The 26,567-nt window shown below is 41.0% G+C and overlaps 1 protein-coding gene across 1 annotated transcript in view; it reads left to right on the plus strand.

The window, feature by feature from the left end:
* Window positions 1-398: 398 nt before the first annotated feature.
* Window positions 399-26,567, plus strand: part of LOC135480743 (sushi, von Willebrand factor type A, EGF and pentraxin domain-containing protein 1-like) — a 35,147-nt gene continuing 8,978 nt past the window's right edge. The window contains exons 1-11 of the mRNA XM_064760663.1: window positions 399-531; window positions 1,095-1,179; window positions 6,323-6,411; window positions 6,818-7,051; window positions 9,593-9,766; window positions 12,289-12,486; window positions 15,736-15,930; window positions 16,648-16,848; window positions 19,800-19,997; window positions 21,261-21,473; window positions 25,393-25,596. Of these exons, the coding sequence (XP_064616733.1) occupies window positions 1,115-1,179; window positions 6,323-6,411; window positions 6,818-7,051; window positions 9,593-9,766; window positions 12,289-12,486; window positions 15,736-15,930; window positions 16,648-16,848; window positions 19,800-19,997; window positions 21,261-21,473; window positions 25,393-25,596 (1,771 nt within the window). The 5' untranslated portion in view covers window positions 399-531; window positions 1,095-1,114. The remainder of the gene's footprint in view (window positions 532-1,094; window positions 1,180-6,322; window positions 6,412-6,817; window positions 7,052-9,592; window positions 9,767-12,288; window positions 12,487-15,735; window positions 15,931-16,647; window positions 16,849-19,799; window positions 19,998-21,260; window positions 21,474-25,392; window positions 25,597-26,567) is intronic.

Consider the following 26,567-nt stretch of genomic DNA (forward strand, 5'->3'; position numbering starts at 1 on the left):
GCTGTCGCGTAAGACACCAATAAATAAAATAAATTCAGTCAATGAAATGAGCATTCAATCCATCCATTTATCAGTATCTGCTTCCAGCAATTAGAAGTTCTTGGCGGAATACGCTAACACTGCGTTCCTTATGGATACACGTCTAGTAACTCTAATTGTTACATTTAAACTCAGTACTCCAATTATGTCAGCCACTTGATAAGATAATGATGTTACTAACTACAATCAATCCAAGAAGTTGTATATCCACAAGGAACATAGTGTCAGCATTTGTCTGTGGACAGAGAAGCGAGGTAACCATTGAAGAATGAATAAATCAAATGACAATATGACCAATCCCTTGTTGTTGGTTTTGTAGCTGTTCGTTGCCCTCGCCTCTCCCCACCTAAACATGGTAAAGTCCAACCGATGGACTGGAATTTGGAGCTACTGCACGAGTCATCTGCGACGAGGGCTTCCGCCTGGTTGGACCAGAGACGAGAAGTTGCCAAGGTGACAAGACATGGAGCGGAGAGGGTAACAGTTGCAAAGGTAAAGGACAAGGGAAATAACCAAACAAACTTTACTCAAAAGCTTGAAAATTTGTTTTAAACATATTTATTTTCCTTTAAATACAGACTAAACTATGGGCATCTAATATTCATAGTAATATGTATATTAATCAGTTTGTTACAAAGCAAAAATGTATTTTTATACAAATATATTGATATAAACGATAGGAATTTACAGGTCTTATCTTAAGTGATATGAATAGAGTGTCGTTGAAATGCTATCACGAGGGGCCTCGGTGGCTCAGGTGGTTAGCGGGCTAGCGAACGTATAATGACCAAGGAGCCTCTCACAATGCGGCGCTGTGAGTTCAAGTCCAGCTCATGCAGGCTTCCTCTCTGACCGTAACGTGGGAAGGTCATCTAGCAGCCCGCGGATGATCGTGGGTTTCCCCCGGGCTCAGCCCTGTTTCCTCCCACCGTAATGCTGGCCGCCGTCGTATAAGTGAATATTCTTGAGTACGGCGTAAAACACCAATCAAATAATATTTGTCTCCCTTTAAAACTAAATTAGGTGTAAATTTTGCACATAATTTCTTATTGTAGAAATTGAATGCGCGAAGCCGATGCTTGAGTATGGCAGTGTGACTGTCAAGACGCCCATAAAGTATGGAGACATAGCCATATTTAGGTAAGTGTTTATGTTTGTCAACAATTGCAAAAAAATTTATTTCTAACATATTTTTACCAACGCTATTTGTGTTATGAGGCACACATTACAATTAGAGCGTCTAACTTCAGCCGAATTCACCAAAACTGATTTCGAGCTTGCAATGTTATCGGTCAGCGGCCCATGGCTTGTTTTTGGATTTGGTGTTTTACGTCGTACTCAAGAATATTTCACTTTAACGATGGAGGTCAGAATTATGGGGGTGGAAAACTGAACAGGGCCCGGGGGAAACCCATAACCATCCGTAGGTTGCTGGCAGACCTTCCCACGAATGACCGGAGACAAAACGAGCATGAACTGGACTAGAACTCACAGCGACCACATTGGTGCGAGGTCACTGCGTCGCGCTGGCGTGCTAAACCTCTTGGCCACGGAGGCCCTCGATGGCTTGGGGGTCGTGGGGGCGGGGGGGCGGGGGGGGGGGGTAAATTAGGATTATTCCCACAACACAGCTTCCACCAGGCCTCCCGCGTGATTCAAGCGATTGTTTCAAACTCAATCGAGACAAAACAATATCTAGTTGGCATCAGGTTAATGAACGACGAAATAACGGATTGACAAATATAATTAAAGATGTACAGAGTAAAACCAGAGCAGCGACGACAGTGTGATAGCTGGCAAATGGTCACACGTAACTGGTGAAACACACCCTCTTGTCAGTGTAACTCAGCAAGGGTTTGGTTCTAACTGTCCATATAAATGTATAAATAGTATCAATTTACACGCCATTGCACTATGGCTTAAGCAGAATTAGGCAAAAAATAAATTCAGTGATATTAATTGCAATTTGTTAGATGTCACTGGTCTAGAATGACTCAAAATGCTGTTTTGTCATTTCATTTAACACACGATCACAATAAAACGATGCCAAGGGTTCAAGCCTCGGGGATGCTTAGTCCATCAGCAGAACCCTGGTTTGTGCAAGAATACAATATAATTAAAGACGTACAGCTTAGGGAATAAAACCAGAGCAGCGAAGACAGTGTAATAGCTGGAAAATGGTCACACGTAACCGGTGAAATACAGCCTCTTGTCAGTTTACCTCAGTCAGGGTGTTATTCTAACTGTTCATGTAAATACATAAAGAGTAGCAATTTACATGCCAATTAGCACCATAGCTTAAACAGAATTGGTTAAAAAAATGCAATGATGTTAATTGCAGTTTATTAGACGTCACTGATCTAGAATTCTAGAATCAGTCTAAATGCTGTTTTGTCATCACATTTAACATACAGTCACACTAAAACAATGCAAAGCGACCAGGCCTCCTCAAGCCTCAGGAAGAATCAGTGGGCGCACGTGCCTTTATATCAGTCATTTGAAGGACCGGATGGAGGAACTAGTGGGTTTCATGTGTTTTTATACCAGTCAGGTCAAGGAGCTGAAAGAAGAGCAAGTGGGTGCATGTGTGTTTATGCCAGTCAGGTGAAGGACCTGAAGGAAGAACCAGTGGGTGCAAGTGTGTTTATACCAGTCACGTGAAGGACGTGAAGAAAGAGCCAGTGGACGCGTGTGTGTTTATACCAGTCACGTGAAGGACCTGAAGGAAGAACCAGTGGCTGCATGTGTGTTTATACCAGTCACGTGAAGGAGCTGAAGAAAGAGCAAGTGGGTGCAGGTGTGTTTATACCAGTCACGTGAAGGACGTGAAGAAAGAGCCAGTGGACGCGTGTGTGTTTATACCAGTCACGTGAAGGAGCTGAAGAAAGAACCAGTGGGTGCATGTGTGTTTATACCAGTCAGGTGAAGGAGCTGAAGAAAGAGCAAGTGGGTGCAGGTGTGGTTTATACCAGTCACGTGAAGGACCTGAAGGAAGAACCAGTGGGTGCAGGTGTGTTTATACCAGTCACGTGAAGGACCTGAAGAAAGAGCCAGTGGACGCGTGTGTGTTTATACCAGTCACGTGAAGGACCTGAAGGAAGAACCAGTGGGTGCATGTGTGTTTATACCAGTCAGGTGAAGGAGCTGAAGAAAGAGCAAGTGGGTGCAGGTGTGTTTATACCAGTCACGTGAAGGACCTGAAGGAAGAACCAGTGGGTGCATGTGTGTTTATACCAGTCACGTGAAGGACGTGAAGGAAGAACCTGTGGGTGCATGTGTGTTTATACCAGTCAGGTGAAGGACCTGAAGGAAGAACCAGTGTGGGTGCATGTGTGTTTATACCAGTCACGTGAAGGACCTGAAGGAAGAACCAGTGGGTGCATGTGTGTTTATACCAGTCACGTGAAGGACCTGAAGGAAGAACCAGTGGGTGCAGGTGTGTTTATACCAGTCACGTGAAGGACCTGAAGAAAGAGCCAGTGGACGCGTGTGTGTTTATACCAGTCACGTGAAGGACCTGAAGGAAGAACCAGTGGGTGCATGTGTGTTTATACCAGTCAGGTGAAGGAGCTGAAGAAAGAGCAAGTGGGTGCAGGTGTGTTTATACCAGTCACGTGAAGGACCTGAAGGAAGAACCAGTGGGTGCATGTGTGTTTATACCAATCAGGTGAAGGACGTGAAGGAAGAACCTGTGGGTGCGTGTGTGTTTATACCAGTCAGGTGAAGGACCTGAAGGAAGAACCAGTGGGTGCAAGTGTGTTTATACCAGTCACGTGAAGGACCTGAAGGAAGAACCTGTGGGTGCATGTGTGTTTATACCAGTCTCTTGAATGACCTGAAGAAAGAGCCAGTGGACGCGTGTGTGTTTATACCAGTCACGTGAAGGACCTGAAGGAAGAACCAGTGACTGCATGTGTGTTTATACCAGTCACGTGAAGGACCTGAAGGAAGAACCAGTGGGTGCAAATGTGTTTATACCAGTCAGGTGAAGGAGCTGAAGAAAGAGCAAGTGGGTGCAGGTGTGTTTATACCAGTCACGTGAAGGACGTGAAGGAAGAACCAGTGGGTGCATGTGTGTTTATACCAGTCAGGTGAAGGAGCTGAAGAAAGAGCAAAAGGGTGCAGGTGTGTTTATACCAGTCACGTGAAGGACCTGAAGAAAGAGCCAGTGGACGCGTGTGTGTTTATACCAGTCACGTGAAGGACCTGAAGGAAGAACCAGTGGCTGCATGTGTGTTTATACCAGTCACGTGAAGGACGTGAAGGAAGAACCAGTGGGTGCAAATGTGTTTATACCAGTCAGGTGAAGGACCTGAAGGAAGAACCAGTGGGTGCAAGTGTGTTTATACCAGTCAGGTGAAGGACCTGAAGGAAGAACCAGTGGGTGCAAGTGTGTTTATACCAGTCACGTGAAGGACGTAAAGGAAGAACCTGTGGGTGCATGTGTGTTTATACCAGTCACGTGAAGGACCTGAAGGAAGAACCAGTGGGTGCATGTGTGTTTATACCAGTCACGTGAAGGACGTGAAGGAAGAACCAGTGGGTGCAAGTGTGTTTATACCAGTCACGTGAAGGACGTGAAGGAAGAACCAGTGGGTGCAAGTGTGTTTATACCAGTCAGGTGAAGGACCTGAAGGAAGAACCAGTGGGTGCAAGTGTGTTTATACCAGTCATGTGAAGGACGTGAAGGAAGAACCTGTGGGTGCATGTGTGTTTATACCAGTCAGGTGAAGGACCTGAAGGAAGAACCAGTGGGTGCAAGTGTGTTTATACCAGTCACGTGAAGGACGTGAAGGAAGAACCTGTGGGTGCATGTGTGTTTATACCAGTCAGGTGAAGGACCTGAAGGAAGAACCAGTGGGTGCATGTGTGTTTATACCAGTCACGTGAAGGACGTGAAGGAAGAACCAGTGGGTGCATGTGTGTTTATACCAGTCAGGTGAAGGACCTGAAGGAAGAACCAGTGGGTGCAAGTGTGTTTATACCAGTCACGTGAAGGACGTGAAGGAAGAACCAGTGGGTGCATGTGTGTTTATACCAGTCACGTGAAGGACGTGAAGGAAGATTTTTTTTTTTTTTTTTTTTGATTGGTGTTTTACGCCGTACTCAAGAATATTTCACTTATACGACGGCGGCCAGCATTACGGTGGGAGGAAACAGGGCTGAGCCCGGGGGAAACCCACGATCATCCGCGGGCTGCTAGATGACCTTCCCACGTACGGTCAGAGAGGAAGCCAGCATGAGCTGGACTTGAACTCACAGCGACCGCATTGGTGAGAGACTCTTGGGTCATTACGCTGCGCTAGCGCTTTAACCGACTGAGCCACGGAGGCCCCCCCTGAAGAAAGAGCAAGTGGGTGCAAATGTGTTTATACCAGTCAGGTGAAGTACGTGAAGAAAGAGCCAGTGGTCGCATGGTTACTGCAAGTCACGTGGATCTGATTTAAATGTTAAAGAGAAAGCTTTATGCACATTTCAAGAATATGTATTAATATATTTAATTACTTTTTATCTATGGCGCCTGCGTGGCCGAGGGGGTTAGCACGCCAGCACGCAATGACCCAGGAGCCTCTCACCAATGCGCTCATGCTGGCTTCTTCTCCAGCCGTACGTGGGAAGTCTCCCAGCAACCTAATTATTACTGTCACCAAGGCTCAACAAGCAGTGAGGGCAAAAGATTATATAAATTCCTTGGTCAAGGCTGGGTCTGAACCCGTAGCTTGTGTGTCCTAGAGATTGAAACAGGACAAGAATACAAAACTCACCCTGAAAATAAGAATGTATTAAAGGTTGTGTATATGGTTGTCTGGTACATCAAGTTCAGTCTCTGGTTTTTCCTTCCACCATAATTCTGGGCGCTGTCGTGTATATGAGATACGTAAGCATCATACAAAATAAATAAATAAATAAGTATTGAAAGCAAGTAAGTAAATAAATAAATTCTGATCTGAGCAACGGTATCTGATAATAATCCGATTTTAATCTACGCGAGTTTCAGAATATACAATCAGTTGCAATTTAGGAGCAAATGAGATAAGTACTTTGCACATTCCTTGCGAATTTCCAATAACATTGAAAACTGTTGTCTGTCTTTCTTTGCGTGAATCCGTCCTAATTTTGTCCTAATTTCGTAGTTTATATACTTTCCAATATATCATTGGTGGTTTGCTATGAACGCTCTTCGGAATGTTGGCATTGCTATTATTGTGCCTTAACGGCCATCATTATTAATGCCTGGTGCGGAAATGTCCGTTTAGGCGCCTAAATTCTGATACATTTACAGCTGTGAGGCCGGCCGGACTCTGATCGGAAAGAAGACAGCATTCTGCGTTGGGGATAACAAATGGTCCCAGAAGATTCCTGCATGCATTGGTAAAAATAACTTTAGTGTATCTCATGCATTAGCTGAGTTAGTTTGTCTGCTGTTGATTTAACATTGCTTTCATTATTATTTAGTTCTTTCACGATGGTGGCTCTGTTGAAGGGGATCCTATTCATAAATAAAAAATACGCATCATCTCAAAGGCGATTTCGTGCAGATTCCAAATATGACTTTCATCCTCGGTTATTTAGATTCCAACTTCCGCTTTTACGCCATATGTAATTTGAAATGATTCTTCAGTTTTGTTAGAAAGTTCATAAATGGGGAAAAATTTTGTATAAATCCACCTGTTGTCGGTGTATGACAACATGACATTACCTGTTGCTCTAAGAAATGAAATACATGGGTGTTCGTAATAAATATGTAGTAGGCCTACATGACTGAATAACTTCACAGATACCTGCGAGGTACCCCGTGTGAGCAAGGGCGATGTGCGACAACTAAACGAAGATTATTACAGTTATGCCAGATATACCCGGTTCTACGAGGACAGGGTAGAAAGTGGAATGAGTCTCTATGTCAAGTGCGAATGGCGTTACAGTCTAATTCCAGAAGCAAACACATACGAGGGCTACAGAAAGATGACTTGTGTGGATGGCGCTTGGGACAGTGAACCAAAGTGCGAACCAAGTGGGTATATTTGATATTTTTTTCATTTGAAATGCCACAATATGAAATGTTTTTGACCTTTTTGGAAATCGTGATAATTTTGTTCAATTTAAGGGTTGTAAAGCGAAATCGTTTTGTATGATATGAACTTTGCAAAGCGAGATAATCCTACACTATTTGAAGACTGTAAAATGGGATCTCTTGGTGCAATTTGATGGTTGTAAAGCAAGATTTTTCGTGTGATTTGAACGTGGTAATTTAGGAACTTTAGATGTACAATTAGAGAGTTGTATTGCTGAATCTCTCTACTTGTACGATTTGAACGTTGTACGGCCGGAATTCTGGATTTGTCCAATTCGGAGATTATAAAGCAATACGGTATGCCTTTGTGCTTCTGAAACATGGATATAATTTTTTGGCTAGCAGTGAGAGTAATTACCACCAGAGTAAATGTACTGCATGTACATAGATCGGAGATCTGCTTCAGTCTTCCCAGCTTAGCCTTCAGAAATACCGATCTGGACTCTTCAATTGATTAACCATTAATCGAACTTTTCGAGCCTGCTGTCGTCAACTTCTCAATGTTCTACGCTACAAAAAGACATTTCCTTTAATCCCACAGCAATTTTGACTTCTTACCGCCTAGTTATCCGTGAATAATAAAGACCGTCAAGTGACAATTAATACAAATGTACCTGTAGCATCGAAAGTAAACCAAACTTTGCTAACCGCCATGTTCGATAGGCGACGATTCCGCCGCACAAGGCATTGTCCGGAGTAAGATTGAACTTGTGGAAGGTATGGATTGAAACCAAAAAGATTACACCTTTGAGAGCACGATTGTCAACTTTTTTGTGAGTCCGGATATTAACCTTTTGTTACAATAATGAATAGAAAGAACTGTACCGCAAGCATCTATTGTTGAAAATGAGTACGATATTACTTTTGAGTAAGAGCAACCGAGTCACGTGTCAATTAACGGACACACGTGATTCGAAAATAGTGGTTTGCGCTATTCGGATGCTGTACAAGTGGATGCGCCCGTTACATTTGAGTTAATTTCGACGTTAGGACCTTTATTTGTTTTACGGTCGCGCATAATGAGGTGATATGAATTACTTTAAGATCAGGGGAAACCTGTTTTCGTCGCGTACAGCTGTGACACTTTGAAGACAGCACAAGCAAGAGGATTTAATTCCAGAATGGTGAATGTAAGGATTCAGAGCTGTTGATGAATGAGTGAGTGAGTGCTTAGGGTTTAACGTCGTACTTCACAATTTTGACGATGAAGGAGTCCATATAGTGGATGTACGTGCAATGTGCTTTTATCTAGTGCTGCTTCACTGAGACGATTTACCGAAGGCAAGTAAGCCGCCCCACCAGAGCCATTATACTGATACGGGTCAACGAGTCGTTGCACTATCCCCTTAATGCTAAACGCCAAGCGAAGAAGCTACAACTTCCTCTTTTAAGGTCTTAGATATGACCCGAACCAGTACTGATCCTGGATCTACCGCCGCCGAAGCGGACGCTTTAAAAAGTGAGCCATCGTGGCTGGATAGCGGTTGATTTATCTATTTGATTTAGTGTTAGCCAGCATGAGCTGGAGTTGAACTCACAGCGACCGCATTGGTGAGAGGCTCCTCGCTCATTACGCTGCGCTAGCGCGCTAGTCAATTGAGCCACGTAGGCTTCCGTTAGCGGTTGATGGGGAAGCTATTAAAATTACTACTGCATGACTACATTAGTGGGGTGGAAACACCGATTTCAGTTCCTGGTGTTAATTTTTTTTTTCAGTTTTATTTTTTTAACTGTTGTTTAACACCAGGTGTTATTTTGAATTACATCAGTGTGTCCTCGGGCTTATATGTTGAACTGCTGTTTAACGTCATTCTCAAGAATTTACAGTTTCACAAAGTCTGTTAGTTTTATAGGTGGAGACAACCGAGGTACCCTCTGTGAACCACAGAACTTCGACGAACTTTTCCATCTGTGGCGTACACAGATATACACAATATTTATAGAAGACAACTAGTCTTCAAAGAACAGTGCACTGAGCAAACGGCCACACCAGTATCGTCCACTTGTTATTATTACTAGGAGTCCATACGGAGTGAGAGCGTACTGAATACTGACGGTGCTTGGTTCAGGCACATCAATCCGTTAATTAATGTTCGTGAATTAGTATGGCTAGTGGTCACGTTTTTGTTTTTCGTGAACATTAACACGACCGAAAACCTAGTATTTTGATTAATCAATGTATTTTGTCTGGTGTTACATTTTTCTATTGGTGAGATTCCTCGTTGAAATTGGAAAGTATATTTATGCATTTCTCAATCATTCTATCTCAAGTTTAGGAAAGAATGATTATTTCTTATTTTGATCATGTGAAACTGTGATATTTTTCATGAAAACGTACACGTATATGTGCACGATACTAACTTGCTAAAATTTAAAAAATTGGGTACATACCATAACTGAAATGGGCAAACTCTTCGCCCAGCCCTGAGTGCTACTTTGTACTTATATATCACGACACGTTATACTTGTTTCTGACTGCAGAGTCATGTGAACAAACGCCGTCTCAGCTGAATCATGGGATCACAACGTTTGACGGACTGGAACACGGATCCCGAATCCGATATTCCTGTGATCCAGGCTATACTCTCTCTTATTACCAGAACAGAACCTGTGTATATGGCAGATGGACTGGTAGAAAACCCTGGTGCAAAAAAAGTAAGTAGGAGACTGTTTGCGTTTAACTTTAGTCCCTTCAATTGGTTTACCGGGTGTATGTTACCGTTCATCGGTCTTTTTGTCAGAGATCAGAGGGGATTGAATATTCTGGTTTCACTGAGACCTAGTGGCTTACATGGAATTTTCTGCGAATCTAAGATCCAGTCGTTCACGGGTCTGTGTGCTTCAGACCAAATACTTGGATTCAATTCTTTATTTATTTATCGAGGATTCCCAATAGCCATTTTCCACAAGTGAGCCTCCTCCCTAAACAATACAAAAGTATATGGAACATATATACATGTGACCTTGTACAATTACTAGGGTTTAACACTACAGCTTTACCAACATTATATACATTGTTATGTAACTGTAAATAATAAAATGTAAACGAAAAAAGTAATAAGTATGTAGGCTTAATTTTTTAATTATCAGTTAATCGTTTCTAGATTAATTCTCTCTAGATCTGTCTGTGGCATTTATGTAAGTGTGCACGTTCTTAAGGAAGAATACATTATCACTTTGGTCCAAGTAAGTTGAGCCTTTCAACAGTAAATTAATTATATGTTTTTTGACAGAATATGTTAGATGATATCATTGATCTGTGTATACCAGGACACAAAGTAGTTACAAACGTAAGGAGCATGTGCTTCCTCTGACAGGCGTGAGCGGGACAAATAAAAAGGAAATGTTCCACGTCCTGCTTCCAGCGACCACAAAATCCACAAGCCTGACATGCAACGATATTATAACTTAACACATCAGCATGAAGAATGCAAGATCCCATTCTCATTCTACAATGGAGGATGGAGGCATAACTGAAAAACTGTTTATACTTGAGTTAATATCTGGCTTTATTGTCGATAACTGTCGCTTAGATTTGTCGGAATGATGCTGTCTTATATTTTCAGGCAGACTATTCTAGTTTTTGTTAATTCTTGGATATAACCACAAGAAAACTAATGAAAAGCGGGATTTAAATAAACGTAGATTTAAATTATTCCCCAAAGTGTACCTAAAATACAGGTATATAGCCTAATTTATCTGCGAATGTAGGATTCAGTCGTTCATAGATGTGTGTCCTTGAGAGCAAATACAAGAGTATGGCCTAATTTGTCTGTATAGTATAGTATAACCTAATTTGTCCTGAAATATAGAATCCAGTTGTTCACACGTGTGTGTCTTAGAGACCAAATACATATAGCATAGGCTAATTTGTCATGAAATCTAGAATGCATTTGTTCACACGCGTGTCTTAGAGACCAAATACATATAGTACAGCCTAATTTGTCATCAAATCTACAATCCATTTGTTCACACGCGTGTCTTAGCGACCAAATACATATAGTGTCGCATAATTTGTCATGAAATCTACAATCCATTTGTTCACACGCGTGTGTCCTAGACCAAATACGAAAGTATAGACTAATTTGTGTGCGAGTATGGGATCCAGCTGTTCACTAAGAAATACGTCGACAGGCAAAATCTGATGGCATAATCACTTTCCACTCCCCCTCTACGAATAGGGACAAACACTGCAGAAACAACATGCCTAGCGGCTGGTTTGCTGTGTAAAACGTGTTATCAGAATATCTCTTGGAGAGTTCTCTCGCGGTTGTAACTAAAGCCGTTAAGTTTCAAAATAAAAATATAACAGAATTCCTGATTGTGTGTTTCCATTCTGCACTGTGCTATCAGAGCAATCTAATGAGCAGACTAAGTTAAATGGAGTTAAAGAAAATGGGAACGAGGATCTAAGCTGAGAATACCTTATCTGTAATCATCCAACCAACTATCAGTTAATCCGTTAATAAATCCGTTGATTAGCCTTTCTGTTAATGAAACACTGAACGAACAGTCTACTGACTGGATCATTGGACGAATAGCCTGTTCCGCAACTGAAAGATTCAACGATTACTAAACAGTGAAAGAGCCAATGCACGAGTCAGCCAATCAGTGATTTAGTCATTTAGTGAGTCAGCCAGTAAGTAGCCATTGGAGTTTGTGGCCAACACTATCTTTCATACAAGTAGCTTTTACTTCGCCGAAAGCTCGTATCCAAAACATGGCGGACTTCAGATTGACTTGTCCGATTTAAAAATTTAATTGGCTGGTTAAACGGTGGTTTACCGGCGTCGAATTTAACTTGTCTACACAGTGGGTGAGTCAGGGAATCAGTGTATACCAGATGTAAGGATGTGTTAGAGTGGTAAAGTCAGCAAAACTTTCCTTTTACAGTTGAATAGGAGCGGGGCTGAGCCTTACCCACGGAGAGTTCAGCTGGCGTGAGCTAAACCATTGCTTACACTGAGCATACATAAATAAATAAATCAATCAGTCAGTCAACAAAAACATAGACGCTTTATTGCCTGCCTATATTTACGAGACAATATTCTTATTTACGGAAGCCCACAAAAATAATTTTGTGGGCTTAATTAATGACGAAACGTAATTAATCAATAGCTTACCCAATCGTCCAGGCAGACTCTCTGCCAATTCACTTTTCATTCATCACACTTCAGATTATTGTTCGTATCCAAAAGATTTACCCCTGGGTATGGAAGTGATGGATGACTCAACAGCTACTAGATTCGAGCACGACGCTATTCTGAAATTGCAATGTAGAAAGGGATATAGAACTGTTCATAAGGGAATCAGTCCGCAATTGACATGTTACAACACCACGTGGGAAATCAATGGAAATCTTCAATGTGAGTCTGGTAAGTAATTGTCTGAACGAAGGCTTTGTAAACCACACATTAACGCAAACATTAACCTGTGGCACTTGAATCTATAATGTGAGTTAACTCCGGGCATGAATGCAAACATTAAGTTGTGGCACCAGGCTGATTTAACCCAAGCTTTGATACAAACATTAACCTGTGACCCTTGATTTACCAGTCTGAGTTAACCCAGGCATTGATACAAACATTAACCCGTAACACTTGATTCACCAGCCTATGTTAATCCAGGCATTGATACAAACATTAACTGGTGACACTTGATTCACCAGTCTGAGTTAATCCAGGCACTGATACAAACATTAACCCGTGACACTTGATTAACTAGTCTGAGTTAATCCAGGCATTGATACAAACATTAACCCGTAACACTTGATTCACCAGTCTGAGTTAATCCAGGCATTGATACAAACATTAACCCGTGACACTTGATTTACTAGTCTGAGTTAATCCAGGCATTGATACAAACATTAACCCGTGACACTTGATTCACTAGTTGAATTCACCCAGGCATTGATACAAACATTTACCCGTTACACTTGATTCACCTGTCTGAGTTAATCCAGGCATTGGTACAAACATTAACTCGTGACACTTGATTCACCAGTCTGAGTTAATCCAGGCATTGATACAAACATTTATCCGTGACACATGATTCACCAGTCTGAGTTAATCCAACCACTGATACAAACATTTACCCGCGACACTTGATTCACTAGTTGAATTCACCCTGGCATTGATACAAACATTAAGTCGTGACGCTTGATTCACTTGACTAAGTTAATCCAGGCACTCATATAAACATTAACCCGCGACACTTGATTCACTAGTCTGAGTTAATCCAGGCATTGATACAAACATTTACCCGTGACACTTGATTCACCAGTCTGAGTTAATCCAGGCATTGATACAAACATTAACCCGTGACACTTGATTCACCAGCCTGAGTTAATCCAAGCACTGATACAAACATTTACCCGTGACACTTGATTCACCAGTCTGAGTTAATCCAAGCACTGATACAAACATTTATCCGTGACACTGAATTCACTAGTCTGAGTTAATCCAAGCATTGATACAAACTTTTACCCGTGACACTTGATTCACCTGAGTTAATCCAGGCACTGATGAAACATTAACCTGTGACACTTGATTCACTAGTCTGAGTTAATCCAGGCATTGATACAAACATTTACCCGTGACACTGAATTCACCAGTCTGAGTTAATACAAGCATTGATACAAACATTTACCCGTGACACTGAATTCACTAGTCTGAGTTAATCCAAGCATTGATACAAACATTAACTCGTGACGCTTGATTCACCAGTCTGAGTTACTCCAGGCACTGATACAAACATTAACCCGTTTGATTCACCAGTCTGAGTTAATCCAGGCACTGATACAAACATTAACCCGTGGCACTTGATTCACCAGTTTGAGTTAATCCAGGCACTGATACAAACATTAAGTCGTGACACTTGATTCACCTGAGTTAATCCAGGCATTGATACAAACATTAACCCGTGGCACTTGATTCACTAGTCTGAGTTAATCCAGGCACAGATATAAACATTAACCCGTGGCACTTGATTCACCAGTCTGAGTTAATCCAGGCACAAATATAAACATTAACCCGTGGGACCTGATTCACTAGTCTGATTTAACACAGGCATTGATACAACCCTGTGAAATTTATGAAACTTTGCTGAAACGCAATATTCTGACAGACATCTATTTATTTGGCCTTTATTTTCAATCTAAATAAGACACCCATGGCAATATTAAGGTGTGATATATCTCCACGTCTGCAACTTAGGGATAATCATGGGTGTCCCCCGGGGTTCTGCCCGATTCCCTCCCACCATAAAGCTTGCCGCCGTCAGTGAAATATTTTTGAGAACGGCATAAAATACCAATGCAATAGATAAATAAATAAATAAATAAAACTATTTGATGATGAACAAAAGAAATTGAAATGAACCGATTACCGTTTCACTGCCTCGGGATCGACATCTGCTTTACTTGTAACTTTACAACAGGATTTGAGAGGAAAATACCAAGATAGAGAATGTTGAAGTCTTAGGCAAAAACCGAACTTGGGATTCAACCGGAACATAAATAAGTCTTGAGAATTCAACTTTATCGAAAGGTTAATACTTTATCGCAGCTTTGTCAGATATTTAATCCCTGTAAAATCACCAGGACTCCTGTTTGATGGCCATCACGTGTTTTCTCAACAACAATTTTATGCTTTTCTAATCCCTAGTCTGCTAAATTTAACACAGAACAGATTACGTTGTTACCACATCATATCTTCATATAGGTAAAACGATATCCCCTTGCACCAGCAGAGGTATATTCTGCGGGACTAACAGAACAAGACTGTCATATATAACACAGTAGTTTATAACAATAACATAATCTATTCTGCCATCGTCCAAAAAGCACAATAAGCATGTATAGTGTACTCGAAAATAGTTCACGTACTTCTGGGATTGTGGTCGATCCCCAAACCTGTTGTCAAACGTAAATCATAATAATTCTCAAGATGCGTGAAGCATAAATCATCTGGGCTCACAAGTCAGTCAATCAATAAATCAATCAATCAAACAAAACAATCAAACAATCAATATTACACCTACATGAGTGAATCAGTAAGTCGGTCAACGCGCTGACTGATGTCTTAATCTCGACTGTAGACGGCCACAGGACATTGGATTTCCTCAATTTTTTTAATGAAAACAAATTCTATTTCTAATCTTTTCGTCTTCGGTTATTTAGATTCTCATTTGCGGCTTTACGCCATGTGTAGTTTGAAATTATTCGTCTGTTTCGTTAGAAATTTCACAAACGGGCAATGCGCACCATACTCGCGTTTTGGTAATTTATGACAATAGCAGTGCAAAATTAATCATTAAAAGTTTTCTGTTTGTTTCAGTCACATTTCTTTAACTTCTTAGTTGTATAAAATTTGACATTTTACATGACCAATTGAATTTTTTTAACATAGAGTTATGCATATTTTAGCCCATGCCATTGTTTTAGAATGTAATTTGATTAAGCTTAACTACTGATGGTTTTATTGCATACATTCACTCGTTGATAAGGATTATTTTGACCCTTATATCGTTCTTCTGTCTTTAGTATAAACAAAGATACGATTTTTATAAAGAATTTTCAGACATTTGACATAAGGAAACCATTGAGATTTTTTATTAATTTACAGAACCTTGTTTTTACGAAGCGAAACGGTTTGAGGAAGTAATATCTCAAACATACACAGAGGACGGCAAATTAAGTCACAACTCCACTCTCGAGATAAGATGCAAATATCCTAGACGGTTTCATTTGAAGGATGGTGTCTCCAAAGCCAGATGCCATTACGGAGAATGGCAACCCAGGGTCCCCAGTTGTGAAGCAGGTAAAATTGCGTGGCTCTTGTTTATTTCTTTTTCGCCGATCCATCTTGTTTTCCCGACCCGCTGAAGACATACAAGTATATACATTTTTGTCTTTCTGGTGATATGAGATTCATTTCCGGCACTGATAGCGATAGGCTCACTCTGTCTTGATGAGAAGAATAAAGTGTTCATCTTAACCAAAAGTGTGTTGTCTGAGTGATGCTAGAATATATTTCGTTATTGTAACGTAATTCTGTATAATATTTAACATACCCTCTTATTTTAGCACATTATGTTTGTCAAATTTAAAGGATGTGCGAGCTACATTTAATACAATAATCTGCTGCTATAACAGAATACATTCTAGTAGCATCATTTAGACAAAAGGCTTTGTATTATTTGTCCTCACGTGACAAAAATTGTTAAGCACGTCCTAAAACCCATAGCATACATAAATACATACTTTCTTTTAAATTTAACACATTATTTTTGTCAGAATAGTGGAATTTGTACTTGTACCTTGATTATTTCTGTTTCCATTAGTTTTCTCTAATTTTAATCGTCTAATCGATTATCGTCGTCATATGTCTGAAAAATTAAGTACGACGTTAGACCCCAAGCAATCACTCTAATCGATTGCCTTCTCATTTAATACAAACCTAGTAGATGTACTTTTGGTCTACTGTCCATGTAAGCTATAGCAGAATGTTTATTTCCAAACTCTACTTTGCTTACAGAGTCGTGTGAATTACTGGAGAGCATTACTCACGGGAGAATCATCTATTCCGATGACGACACGGCCAGAGTTACAAAACGTGTCCCCCACCAGGCGACGGCTAAACTAGTTTGTGACATGGGTTACAGGATAGCGAAAAACAACATGACCCACTGTGTCTACGGAAGATGGTCGCCGAGTAGTGCTCTGGCTTGTGACCCTGGTTAGAAACAATGATTTTGGAGTATCTCATGTCATATTCATTATAAAGTGACGAAAGAAACACCCCAGTTACAGAACCCTATGACGATGATGTTGAAAGTGTGAATTTGTTGTGGGGTCAGATGCGTCTGTGTTGAAGTTTTCTAGATAAATGCTGTTGTGTAAAGACACGTAACGTAAGAACTGACGAAGACCGCTTTTCCACACTTAGCGTAGTTACTGACGTGGACTGGCCCATCACAAGTAACGTCGTTACTGATGAATACTGGCACATCACACGTAGCGCAGTTACTGACGAGGACTGGCCCATCACAAGTAGCGTCGTTACTGACAAGGGCTGGCCCATCACACGTAGCGTAGTTACTGACGTGGATTGGTCCATCAGAAGTAGCGTCGTGACTGATGAATACTGGCACATTACACTTAGCGTAGTTATCGACAGTTACTGGTTCATCACACGTAGCGAGTGTACTAAATAAGACTGGTCCATCACACGTAGCGTAGTTACTGACAAGGACTGGCCCATCATACGTAGCGTAGTTACTGACAAGGATTGGATCATCACACGTAGCCTAGTGACTGGTAGCGTAGTGACATGTAGCGCAGTTAGTGATTAGGACTGGTCCATCACACGTAGCGTATGTATTGACAAGGACTGTCCAATCACATGTAGCGTAATTACTAACAAGGATTGGCCCCGTACACGTAACGTAGTTACTGGCGAGGACTGGCACATCACACGTAGCGTAGTTATCGACAATTACTGGTCCATCACACGTAGCGTAGTTACTGACAAGGCTTGGGCCATCACATGTAGCGTAGTTACTGACAAGGATTGGCCCATCACATGTAGCGTAGTTAGTGATTAGGACTGGTCCATCACACGTAGTGTAGTTACTGATATGGACTGGGCCATCACATGTAGCGTAGTTACTGACAAGGATTGGGCCATCACATGTAGCGTAGTTACTGGCATGGACTGGGCCATTACATGTAGCGTAGTTAGTGATTAGAACTAGTCCATCAGACGTAGCGTAGTTACTGACATGGGCTGGGCCATCACATGTAGCGTAGTTACTGACAAGGACTGATTTTTCACGAGTTGCCCATATAGTTACTGGCTAGAACTGGCCGGTGACGAGAACGTAGCAAAGGTACTGCTTAGAAATGACACGTATCGTAATTACTGACGAGGGCTCGTGCATCACACGTAACGTAGTTATTGATTACAACTGTGCCATCAGACATAGTATGATTACTGGTCTATTAAAGATAACATAGTAATCGATAAGACACAGCGTGATTATTGGCTAGGACTGGTCCATCAGAGATAGTGTAGGTAAGAAATAAAACGTGAACGAGGGGCTGCAGGTCTCCCGAGTGATTTGAACAGGGCAAACTACTTTTTATTTCTATATATTTTTTTCTGTTATCGTTATGAAATAATGGGGTCATTAGGGGGAAACAATAACACCGAAAACAATCGCTCTCTCCGTTTTGTTAATATGTGACGGTCTTGGTTTTGTTGTTATGATTTTGGGCAAGTTCTTGCCAATGGAATGGATGGGAAATAAATCATCCAATCCAAGCGAGGCACGTGATAATTATTGACCAATAAATGCACATTTCCCGCCAGCACCTCTCCATGTCAGTTCAACCTCTAATTTCGAACATAACAGTTTTGTGACGACAGAGGAATAATGCGTTTAAGGAAGTCGAACTAATACAAAACTATTTCGTAGAGAAAGCTCTAAATTCATGTGAAAATGAAATGGAAGGTGCTTCCTGAGATGGTAGCGTTGCCGAAAATTTGATGACCGTGTGGAGCCGATTTCGGCAAACTGAGGCCTACAACTTCAAGTTCAAGTAAGGTCACACTCTGCTTGTGGGTGACGGTAGCTATAGAACCAGACGCCCTAACACCAGCCATGGGGATATCCGACGACTGGGAGGAGACAACGGTACCACACTGCTCAAAGAGCGGCGTTGTTTTTCACATGGCTTCTGTATGTAACTCCTTAGGCTGGGCTCACTCCAGTGGTCAAGTAAGGACATTTGCTTGTAATACCAGCAAGCTGTCGTTTTGGACAGGTTACTAGTAAGAGGACGTTGAATAAATGCATCGTTGCCCATGTTGCGCTTATCCAGATATATTGCCTGAATGCTTGTTGTTTGATAACACATCTTTGTACCTCACACACTAGACAAGTGCCTATTGGCCACATGATGTCTGTAACGGTACATATTTCGCCTTTAAACTTAACTGCCTGACCAGTTATATGTAGATTCATTTGGCCTTTTGTCCTCGGAAAATGTGAACTGTCAAATTTTGAAAAAAAAAAACAACAACAAAAAACAGACGTTCTGACAGCACAACCCAGCTCCCCTATTTCATTAGCGAAATGGAACCGTCTCAGCGTTCCTGGCAAGGACGGCAACTATGTATAGATTATCAATTTGAGCACACTTCGCCCACTAGTGCTTTTAGTGTTAAAGTTTTTGGAGGTGTGTTAGAATTATCGATAAGACACAGCCTGATTACCGGTTATGACTGGTCCATCAGAAGTAGCTAAGTTATCGATAAGACACAGCGTGATTACGGATTAGGACTGATCCATTAGACGTTGTGTAGTGACCGACTATTGCACGTGCAATTTTAATACCGATAGCGTCTAGAACTGACCCTTCAGGCTTAACGTTAAGGATCGGAGACGACCCGTACTGACTAGGACTGGTCCAGTGGATGTACAGTGTGCCGTGACTTTCATGTACGTCAAACGAGGGACAGTAGCTTGCCAAAGCTTGGTGGTTTACGCCGGACATTTCGGCATCCTCAACCCATCGTATAAAAGTTAAAAATGATGTTTTCAAAATCCAGTAAAAATGGAATTGTGTATGTGCATGAGAATAAATTGACGAGCACAGCAAACATTAATTTATTTTCCCGTACAGAATCGTGTCAAGGATATGACGATTTAGGCAGAGCAGGGGGTTATCCTGCATCTGACGGAGATATAAGGCAAGTTTTCTGTCCTCGTGGCTATCACATTGACAAGTTAACCATTGATGGAGAGTTTCTCTATACAAGGAACGTCACTGCTGAATGCTCCTTGGGCGAATGGCGGCCGATGGTACCCGAATGTAAACCAGGTGAGTATCAAGCCGCCTAATATTCAGGCAAGGTGAATTGGGTACCATAAATTTCCAGTTGACTTTTGTATATCAATAGGTTTGTTTTTACGTTGTCATTTACAAGTTAAATGAGAACGAGGAGTCATTAGGTGTGTGTACATATACTGTGTCTTCTCGTGGCAGGGGTGTCCATGTTGCCAAATTGTCACAGCCACTGAACTGTCATGTCAAAGACACCAGGCATGACCGTCACACTATACTGACACCGAGACTCCCAATCATGTTTCCTTGCACTAACCTCTGAGTGCTAAGCCCGAAGCGACGCTCTAACAAGTCTTTGGTATGATGCGACCCGGGTTTGATCCTGACTTCAAGGATGACGCTAAAACTATTATTCCGTCGAAGTGGTCTGTTCACCTGTTTGTGATGTATATGTCCAGACATCAGATATGACACTTATGGCGTGTCACAGTATACATACACATGACTGGTCAGACTCCAAACATGACACTTTAACCCTGTCACAGAATGCATACATTTTATTTATTTATTTTGATTGGTGTTTTACGCCGTTCTCAAGAATATTTCACTCATACGACGGCAGTCAGCATTATGGTGGGAGGAAACGGGGCAGTGCCCTGGGGAAACCCACGACCATCCGCAGGTTGCTGCAGACCTTCCCGCGTACGGCCGGAGAGGAAGCCAGCATGAACTCACAGTGACCGCATTGGTGAGGCTCCTGGGTAATTACGCTGTGTGAGCCACGGAGCCCCCCCCCCCCCCCTTCAGTATAACCTTATACCCTGTCACAGTATACATACACATGACTGGCCAAACACAAGACATGACACTTAGACCCTGTCACATTACGAAGGAGCAGGGTTGTCCAGATATCAGACAAGACACTTACACCCTGTCACAGTATACATACACTTGACTGGCCAGACACCAGGCCTGTCACTTATACCTTGTCACAGTATACATACACATGATTGGATAGACACTAGACGTGGCACTTATACCTTGTCACAGTATACATACACATGACTGACCATACAACAGACATGACACATATACCCGGTCACAGTTTACGAACACCCGGCTGTCCTATCGTCTGATTTCCCTTTCCGAATGCCCGTTCTTTCCGTTTGATCAAGTGAATCAAAGTGGGTCCCGAGTATCTTAAATCGTGAAGACTCCATTAAAGACAATAACTAATTATGTTGAGCGTGACAAACCGTACGACTGTACGACCTTCAACTGCCATGTGGAAATTTTCAGATCCGTGCAAGTTACCGTCCTGGGGAAATGTGGACATGCGCTACGAGAATGGGACAGGTGATGTTGACGTCATCGTTAGTCATGACATCAACGTCACGTTCTCCTGTGTCGATGGTTACGTATGGGAAAACGAAACAACTGACATCACAGATCTGAGTCTCAGCTGTCAATCTGGAGAATGGATTGGGCCTCTTCCTCCTAAATGCATTCCAGGTTTGCTTTTTTTTTGAAAGTTTATTTCCTCAAAATAACTGGGTGTCTGCACAAATTTTCTTTATGCGGTCGCGTTGCGGGCCTTTATATTATGGCGGGTATTGTCCGCCCATTCATCCGTCCTTCTGTAAACTTTTGCGCTTTATACCATAATACTATTTCTCGTATCGACCGGTCCAATTCCACATGTGGAAAAATGACAGGGCAAGTTTGTTCATTGAACCGCGTTCAGATGATCTGATTTGTTGAATGCAACAATCGCATGAAATATGACATGTTTATTTTGGTTCGACTGATTCTTAATGAAAATGAGTTATGCCCTATATATATATATAAAATAAATCGCCTCTCAACTTTCTACATTCTGTTATATTCCAACTGCAGTTTCAAACTTCATGTTATTTTCAAGGAATATGAATATGAATGTCCACAGAGGTCTTTATACAGGATATGTGTTACCAGTAAATAAGGAACATGTTACGTACATGTCAAAACAGACAGTGGTTTAGTTACATGGCATAATACATGGATAAATTGTTTGCTGGGAACAAGGTCGTACATGGCATAATACATGGGTAAATTGTTGCTGGGATCAAGGTCGTACATGACATAATACATGGGTAAATTGTTGCTGGGATCAAGGTCGTACATGACATAATACATGGGTAAATTGTTGCTGGGATCAAGGTCGTACATGACATAATACATGGGCAAATTGTTGCTGGGAACAAGGTCGTACATGGCATAATACATGGGTAAATTGTTGCTGGGAACAAGGTCGTACATGGCATAATACATGGATAAATTGTTTGCTGGGAACAAGGTCGTACATGGCATAATGCATGGGTAAATTGTTGCTGGGATCAAGGTCGTACATGTATAAAGCTGTTAATTAGCGAACAATAGAGTGATCAGTACCTGAGAGTGTCTTTCCACAGGGCGACTAGTGACGATGCGTCTTTATTAGCATCAAACGGATGACCCTGGGGATAATCTGTGACATAATATTTGTACATATACAATAAGTAATATATACAATGAGTAAAAAATGAACTTGTTTGACAAAATTAATCAACATAAATTATACAAGCACGTGGTACATCATCATATTATGAGATACAGTATTAGGGCCGGTGACTACCATTGAGACATGGGTTGTATTTATTTATGAAGAAAGTTTCTTTTACATCTAAGGTGGATTGCTTTCCATCTAATACTTTATAAAATGGAAAGACTTTAAACGAGAGAGTCAATGACGTTCAATATGTTCTTACTGACTGGAATATTACAGTATTCTTCCTTGTTGATATGTTGTCGATGGATTCTCAGTCTGGAGCGGAGATCTGAGGTTTGGCCAATATATTGTTTGCCACACCCCACGGAAACAAGTACATGTACGACATTTTTTTGAAGTGCAGCACATGTCAAATTTTACATTAAACAAAGAATCATCCTTCTCAAATTGAAAGCTTGATCCTTCTAACCTGTGTATGCATGCTGTACATCTAAGTTTATTGCATTTAGAAACCGATGGAGTCACGGATTTTTCTGAAAAGTGAGCGCCAGTTAACATTTTTGAGGCTTGGAGCCTGTCGTTATTATTAGCATTATGTCTTGAAACAAATGGAACTACCTTCTCGTCATTTTTTTTTTCTGGAATTTAGTAAATTGTGCATAAGAATCAGTGTTAAACAAAGTGTTAGGGATGGTTTGTATTTAGCTCAGGATTTGCACACATGTAGAGCACAATAGCTCGAAGGGGATATTCTTTCGTTGATTGGGTGTGTGCATATTAAATCCCGTAAATTACTGAATTCCTGATTTGATGTATTTAGTATTAGAATCACTGTTAATCAAAATATTAGGACTGGTATCTTAAAAAGGATTGCATGTGTTAACCTGAAGTTTTGTATGCATATAAAGCACAATTGTGCAAGGGGGATGTTCGTTCGTTGGTGCTCTGTTAGAATACTAATTACCGTAAATTACTAAATTCACCATTTCAGTTCTTTATGCTTTGATCTGAAGTTCTGCATTTATGAGTCTCATACAGGCGTACTCTTTGGTAGCCTTGCTACCAATTCTAAGCTAATGGGTGCACCAGTGTAGAAAACTTGACTTACGGTCTTCCAAGCTACCATTAGTTACTATCCAGATAAAGGTATTTGCACTAGAATTTGTTTTTTAGCCAACAGATGTGTTCCACTTGGATTTTGAACATATTTATATCTTTAATATAATGCTAAATATTATCATAATTCAGATTAAACGCAAGTGTTTCGATATAAACAACAAATTTACATTTCAGTAAATTTATTATAGTCTATTATTTAGCTGTCTGTAAATTCAGTCATAACCAAAATTACTTTTAGTCAGTGATACGTAACAACACAAGGTCTACACATCGATATGTTGAAATCCATATTCTTGCAAAGATACTGAAGTTAGAATTTTTTTTTTTCTAATTTGTAATGTTAAACTCATAGCCTTGTATCGACACTAAGAAGTCATTGCATCGGATGACGTCAGAATTACTCAGACATTGTTAGTACGTTTTATATAATACAACTTCATAAATAATTTTTTTTTATCTTGTGTAGTGTATGATCTTACAGCAATATGCTTTTAGAGTTGCTTGGTAGAAAATTCTGTTATAAAAACAATATAGTCTATTCGCTGATACAATAGTGTAGCTGTGTTGATTCGTGGAGTTTGTTTTAACCGCATGTTGGTGCAACTATTGTAGAACAAATTACTCTCCACGCCCATTGCCCAGCATGCCACATGCTTCCAAATAATAATGACGTCATCCGAGGCAATGAGTTCTTGATGTTGAAACCAGACTTACGGAGTTTAACATTATGACTTAGAAAAAGTATTCTAACTGCATTTTCCTTGCCATGATATAGATATACAACCTATCAGTATGTAGAACCTGTATTGCTATATGTCATTATAGAAAGGGCAGTTTTGTAGCAAGTATCACTGATTTTAGAGACAGCTGAATACAGACGACGGGGTAAAAGCAATAAACTATAGACATCCATCACATCCTCATTTAGAATATTATTAAGCAAAGACGATATACCAAATTGTGGCCCCAAATACCCACGGTACAAAACTGTTTTCAAAATACCGTTTTCTCCTGAAAGAAAAAAATCGAAAAAAATATTAAAGACCACATTTGCAAATAAGATTTCAGGCTCTTCCATCTGATTTGGACATCATTTTTATGTTTTCTTCTCCTTTGACTTAACATATGGGATATAGCTCTGTTAAAACATTCTAACGGTAAGACATTGTATTTCGCAAAGGTGAAAACAAAGATATAATGCCTTCTTAATCATATACCACAAACTGTTTATCATTGTGCGTTAAAAACCCGAAGACAAAGGATCAGGTATGCTAAAGCGGGAAATCGGCCCCGTTACGAGAATGCACCTCAAAAAGCGAAAGTGACTATAGCTGTGACTGATTTGGTGTTCTGAAACCAAATATTTGTAGGGGTACATATCGTTATAAAGGAGTGTATCTCTTTCGCTAAAACTACTAAGCTTCTCTCTATTTTAGAGAGCTTGTTTTTTTTGCGGGGAAGATTCTGTTCTTCTGTTTAACAGCGTTCAATGCTTCAGTATGGGCACTGGTCAGTGTTCACCAGCTGGAGCATAGGTGTCGGTATGACAGGGACATTTCTTAAAGTTATAGTGGAAGGAAGACCGTGGTCACAGTCGATGTGTGACGCTGAGAAAAAATGTTATGCGGTGTTGGTGTTCGTTTTATTTGATATCGTTAAATAAAAAAAGGATTAGAACCTGTTTTAAGGTTTGAATTTGTAGATCCAAGGAGGGCGGTTTAAGTTTGTGAAATTCCTGAAAAATAAATAGTGTCAGGCATACATGTACCTTCTTGTATTCCATAGATGGAACGGGCTGTCTGGATCCTGGGGACATCCAAAATGCAAACAAGACAAATGTCCGGATAGCGGACAATGGATATTATCCCAGCGGTGAATTGCTGACCTACGAGTGCCACAAAGGTTTCCTTGTTGACGGGATGATCAGGAACCAGGAAATCTTCTGTTTGGGAAATGGAACTTGGAGCGACAGTCTTTTCAATTGCACAGGTAATCAGTAGTATGACTATGGTCCCTTGTTCTTTTATTTATTTATTTATTTATTTATTTACTTGATTGGCGTTGAACGCCGGATACAAGAATATTTCACTTGTACAACGTCGGCCTGCATTGCATGGCCGCTTACATTCGGTAAGCGACTCGCACTAGTCAATGAATACGGTAAGCAGTTATCTCTCAATACTTTCCTCCACTCATATACCTGACTGTCATAATGCACAGGTACCATGCTTTATGCCATGCGCGGTTTCCTCTATCCATATACCTATCGTCATATACATGCAATGTGGCATTCCCTATACCGTGCGCGGTTTCTTCTATCTATATACTTAGCATCATGTACAGGCACTGTGGTATTCTCTATGCCATTCGCGGTTTCCTCTATTCATATACCTGACTGCCGTCGATACAGGTGCCGTGGTTTCTCCTATGTTCTGACCAGTTTCCTTTATTCATATACCTAACTACAATCATGTACAGGTGCCGTGGTTTCTCCTATGTCCTTACCAGTTGCCTCTATCCATATACCTGACTACCATCATGTACACGTGCCGTGGCTTTCACCATGCTGTGACCAGTTTCCTCTATCCATATTCCTGACTACCATCATGTACACGTGCGGTGGTTTCCCCTATGCTCGGATCAGTTTCCTCTATCCACATACCTGACTAACATCATGTACAGGTGCCGAGGTTTCTCTTATGCTCTGACCAGTTTCTTCTATCCATATACCTCACTACCATCATGTATTGGTGCCATGGTTTCTCCTATGTTCTGACCAGTTTTCTCTATCCATATACCTGACTACCATCATGTACACGTGCCGTGGTTTCCCCTATGCTCTAACTAGTTTCCTCTATCAATAAACATGACTACCATCCTGTACAGCTGCCGTATTTTCCCCTATGTTCTGAGCAGTTTCCTCTATCCATATACCTGACTACCATCCTGTATAGGTGCCG

The sequence above is a fragment of the Liolophura sinensis genome, chromosome 13, assembly GCF_032854445.1.
Source record: "Liolophura sinensis isolate JHLJ2023 chromosome 13, CUHK_Ljap_v2, whole genome shotgun sequence".
Classification (NCBI taxonomy): domain Eukaryota; kingdom Metazoa; phylum Mollusca; class Polyplacophora; order Chitonida; family Chitonidae; genus Liolophura; species Liolophura sinensis.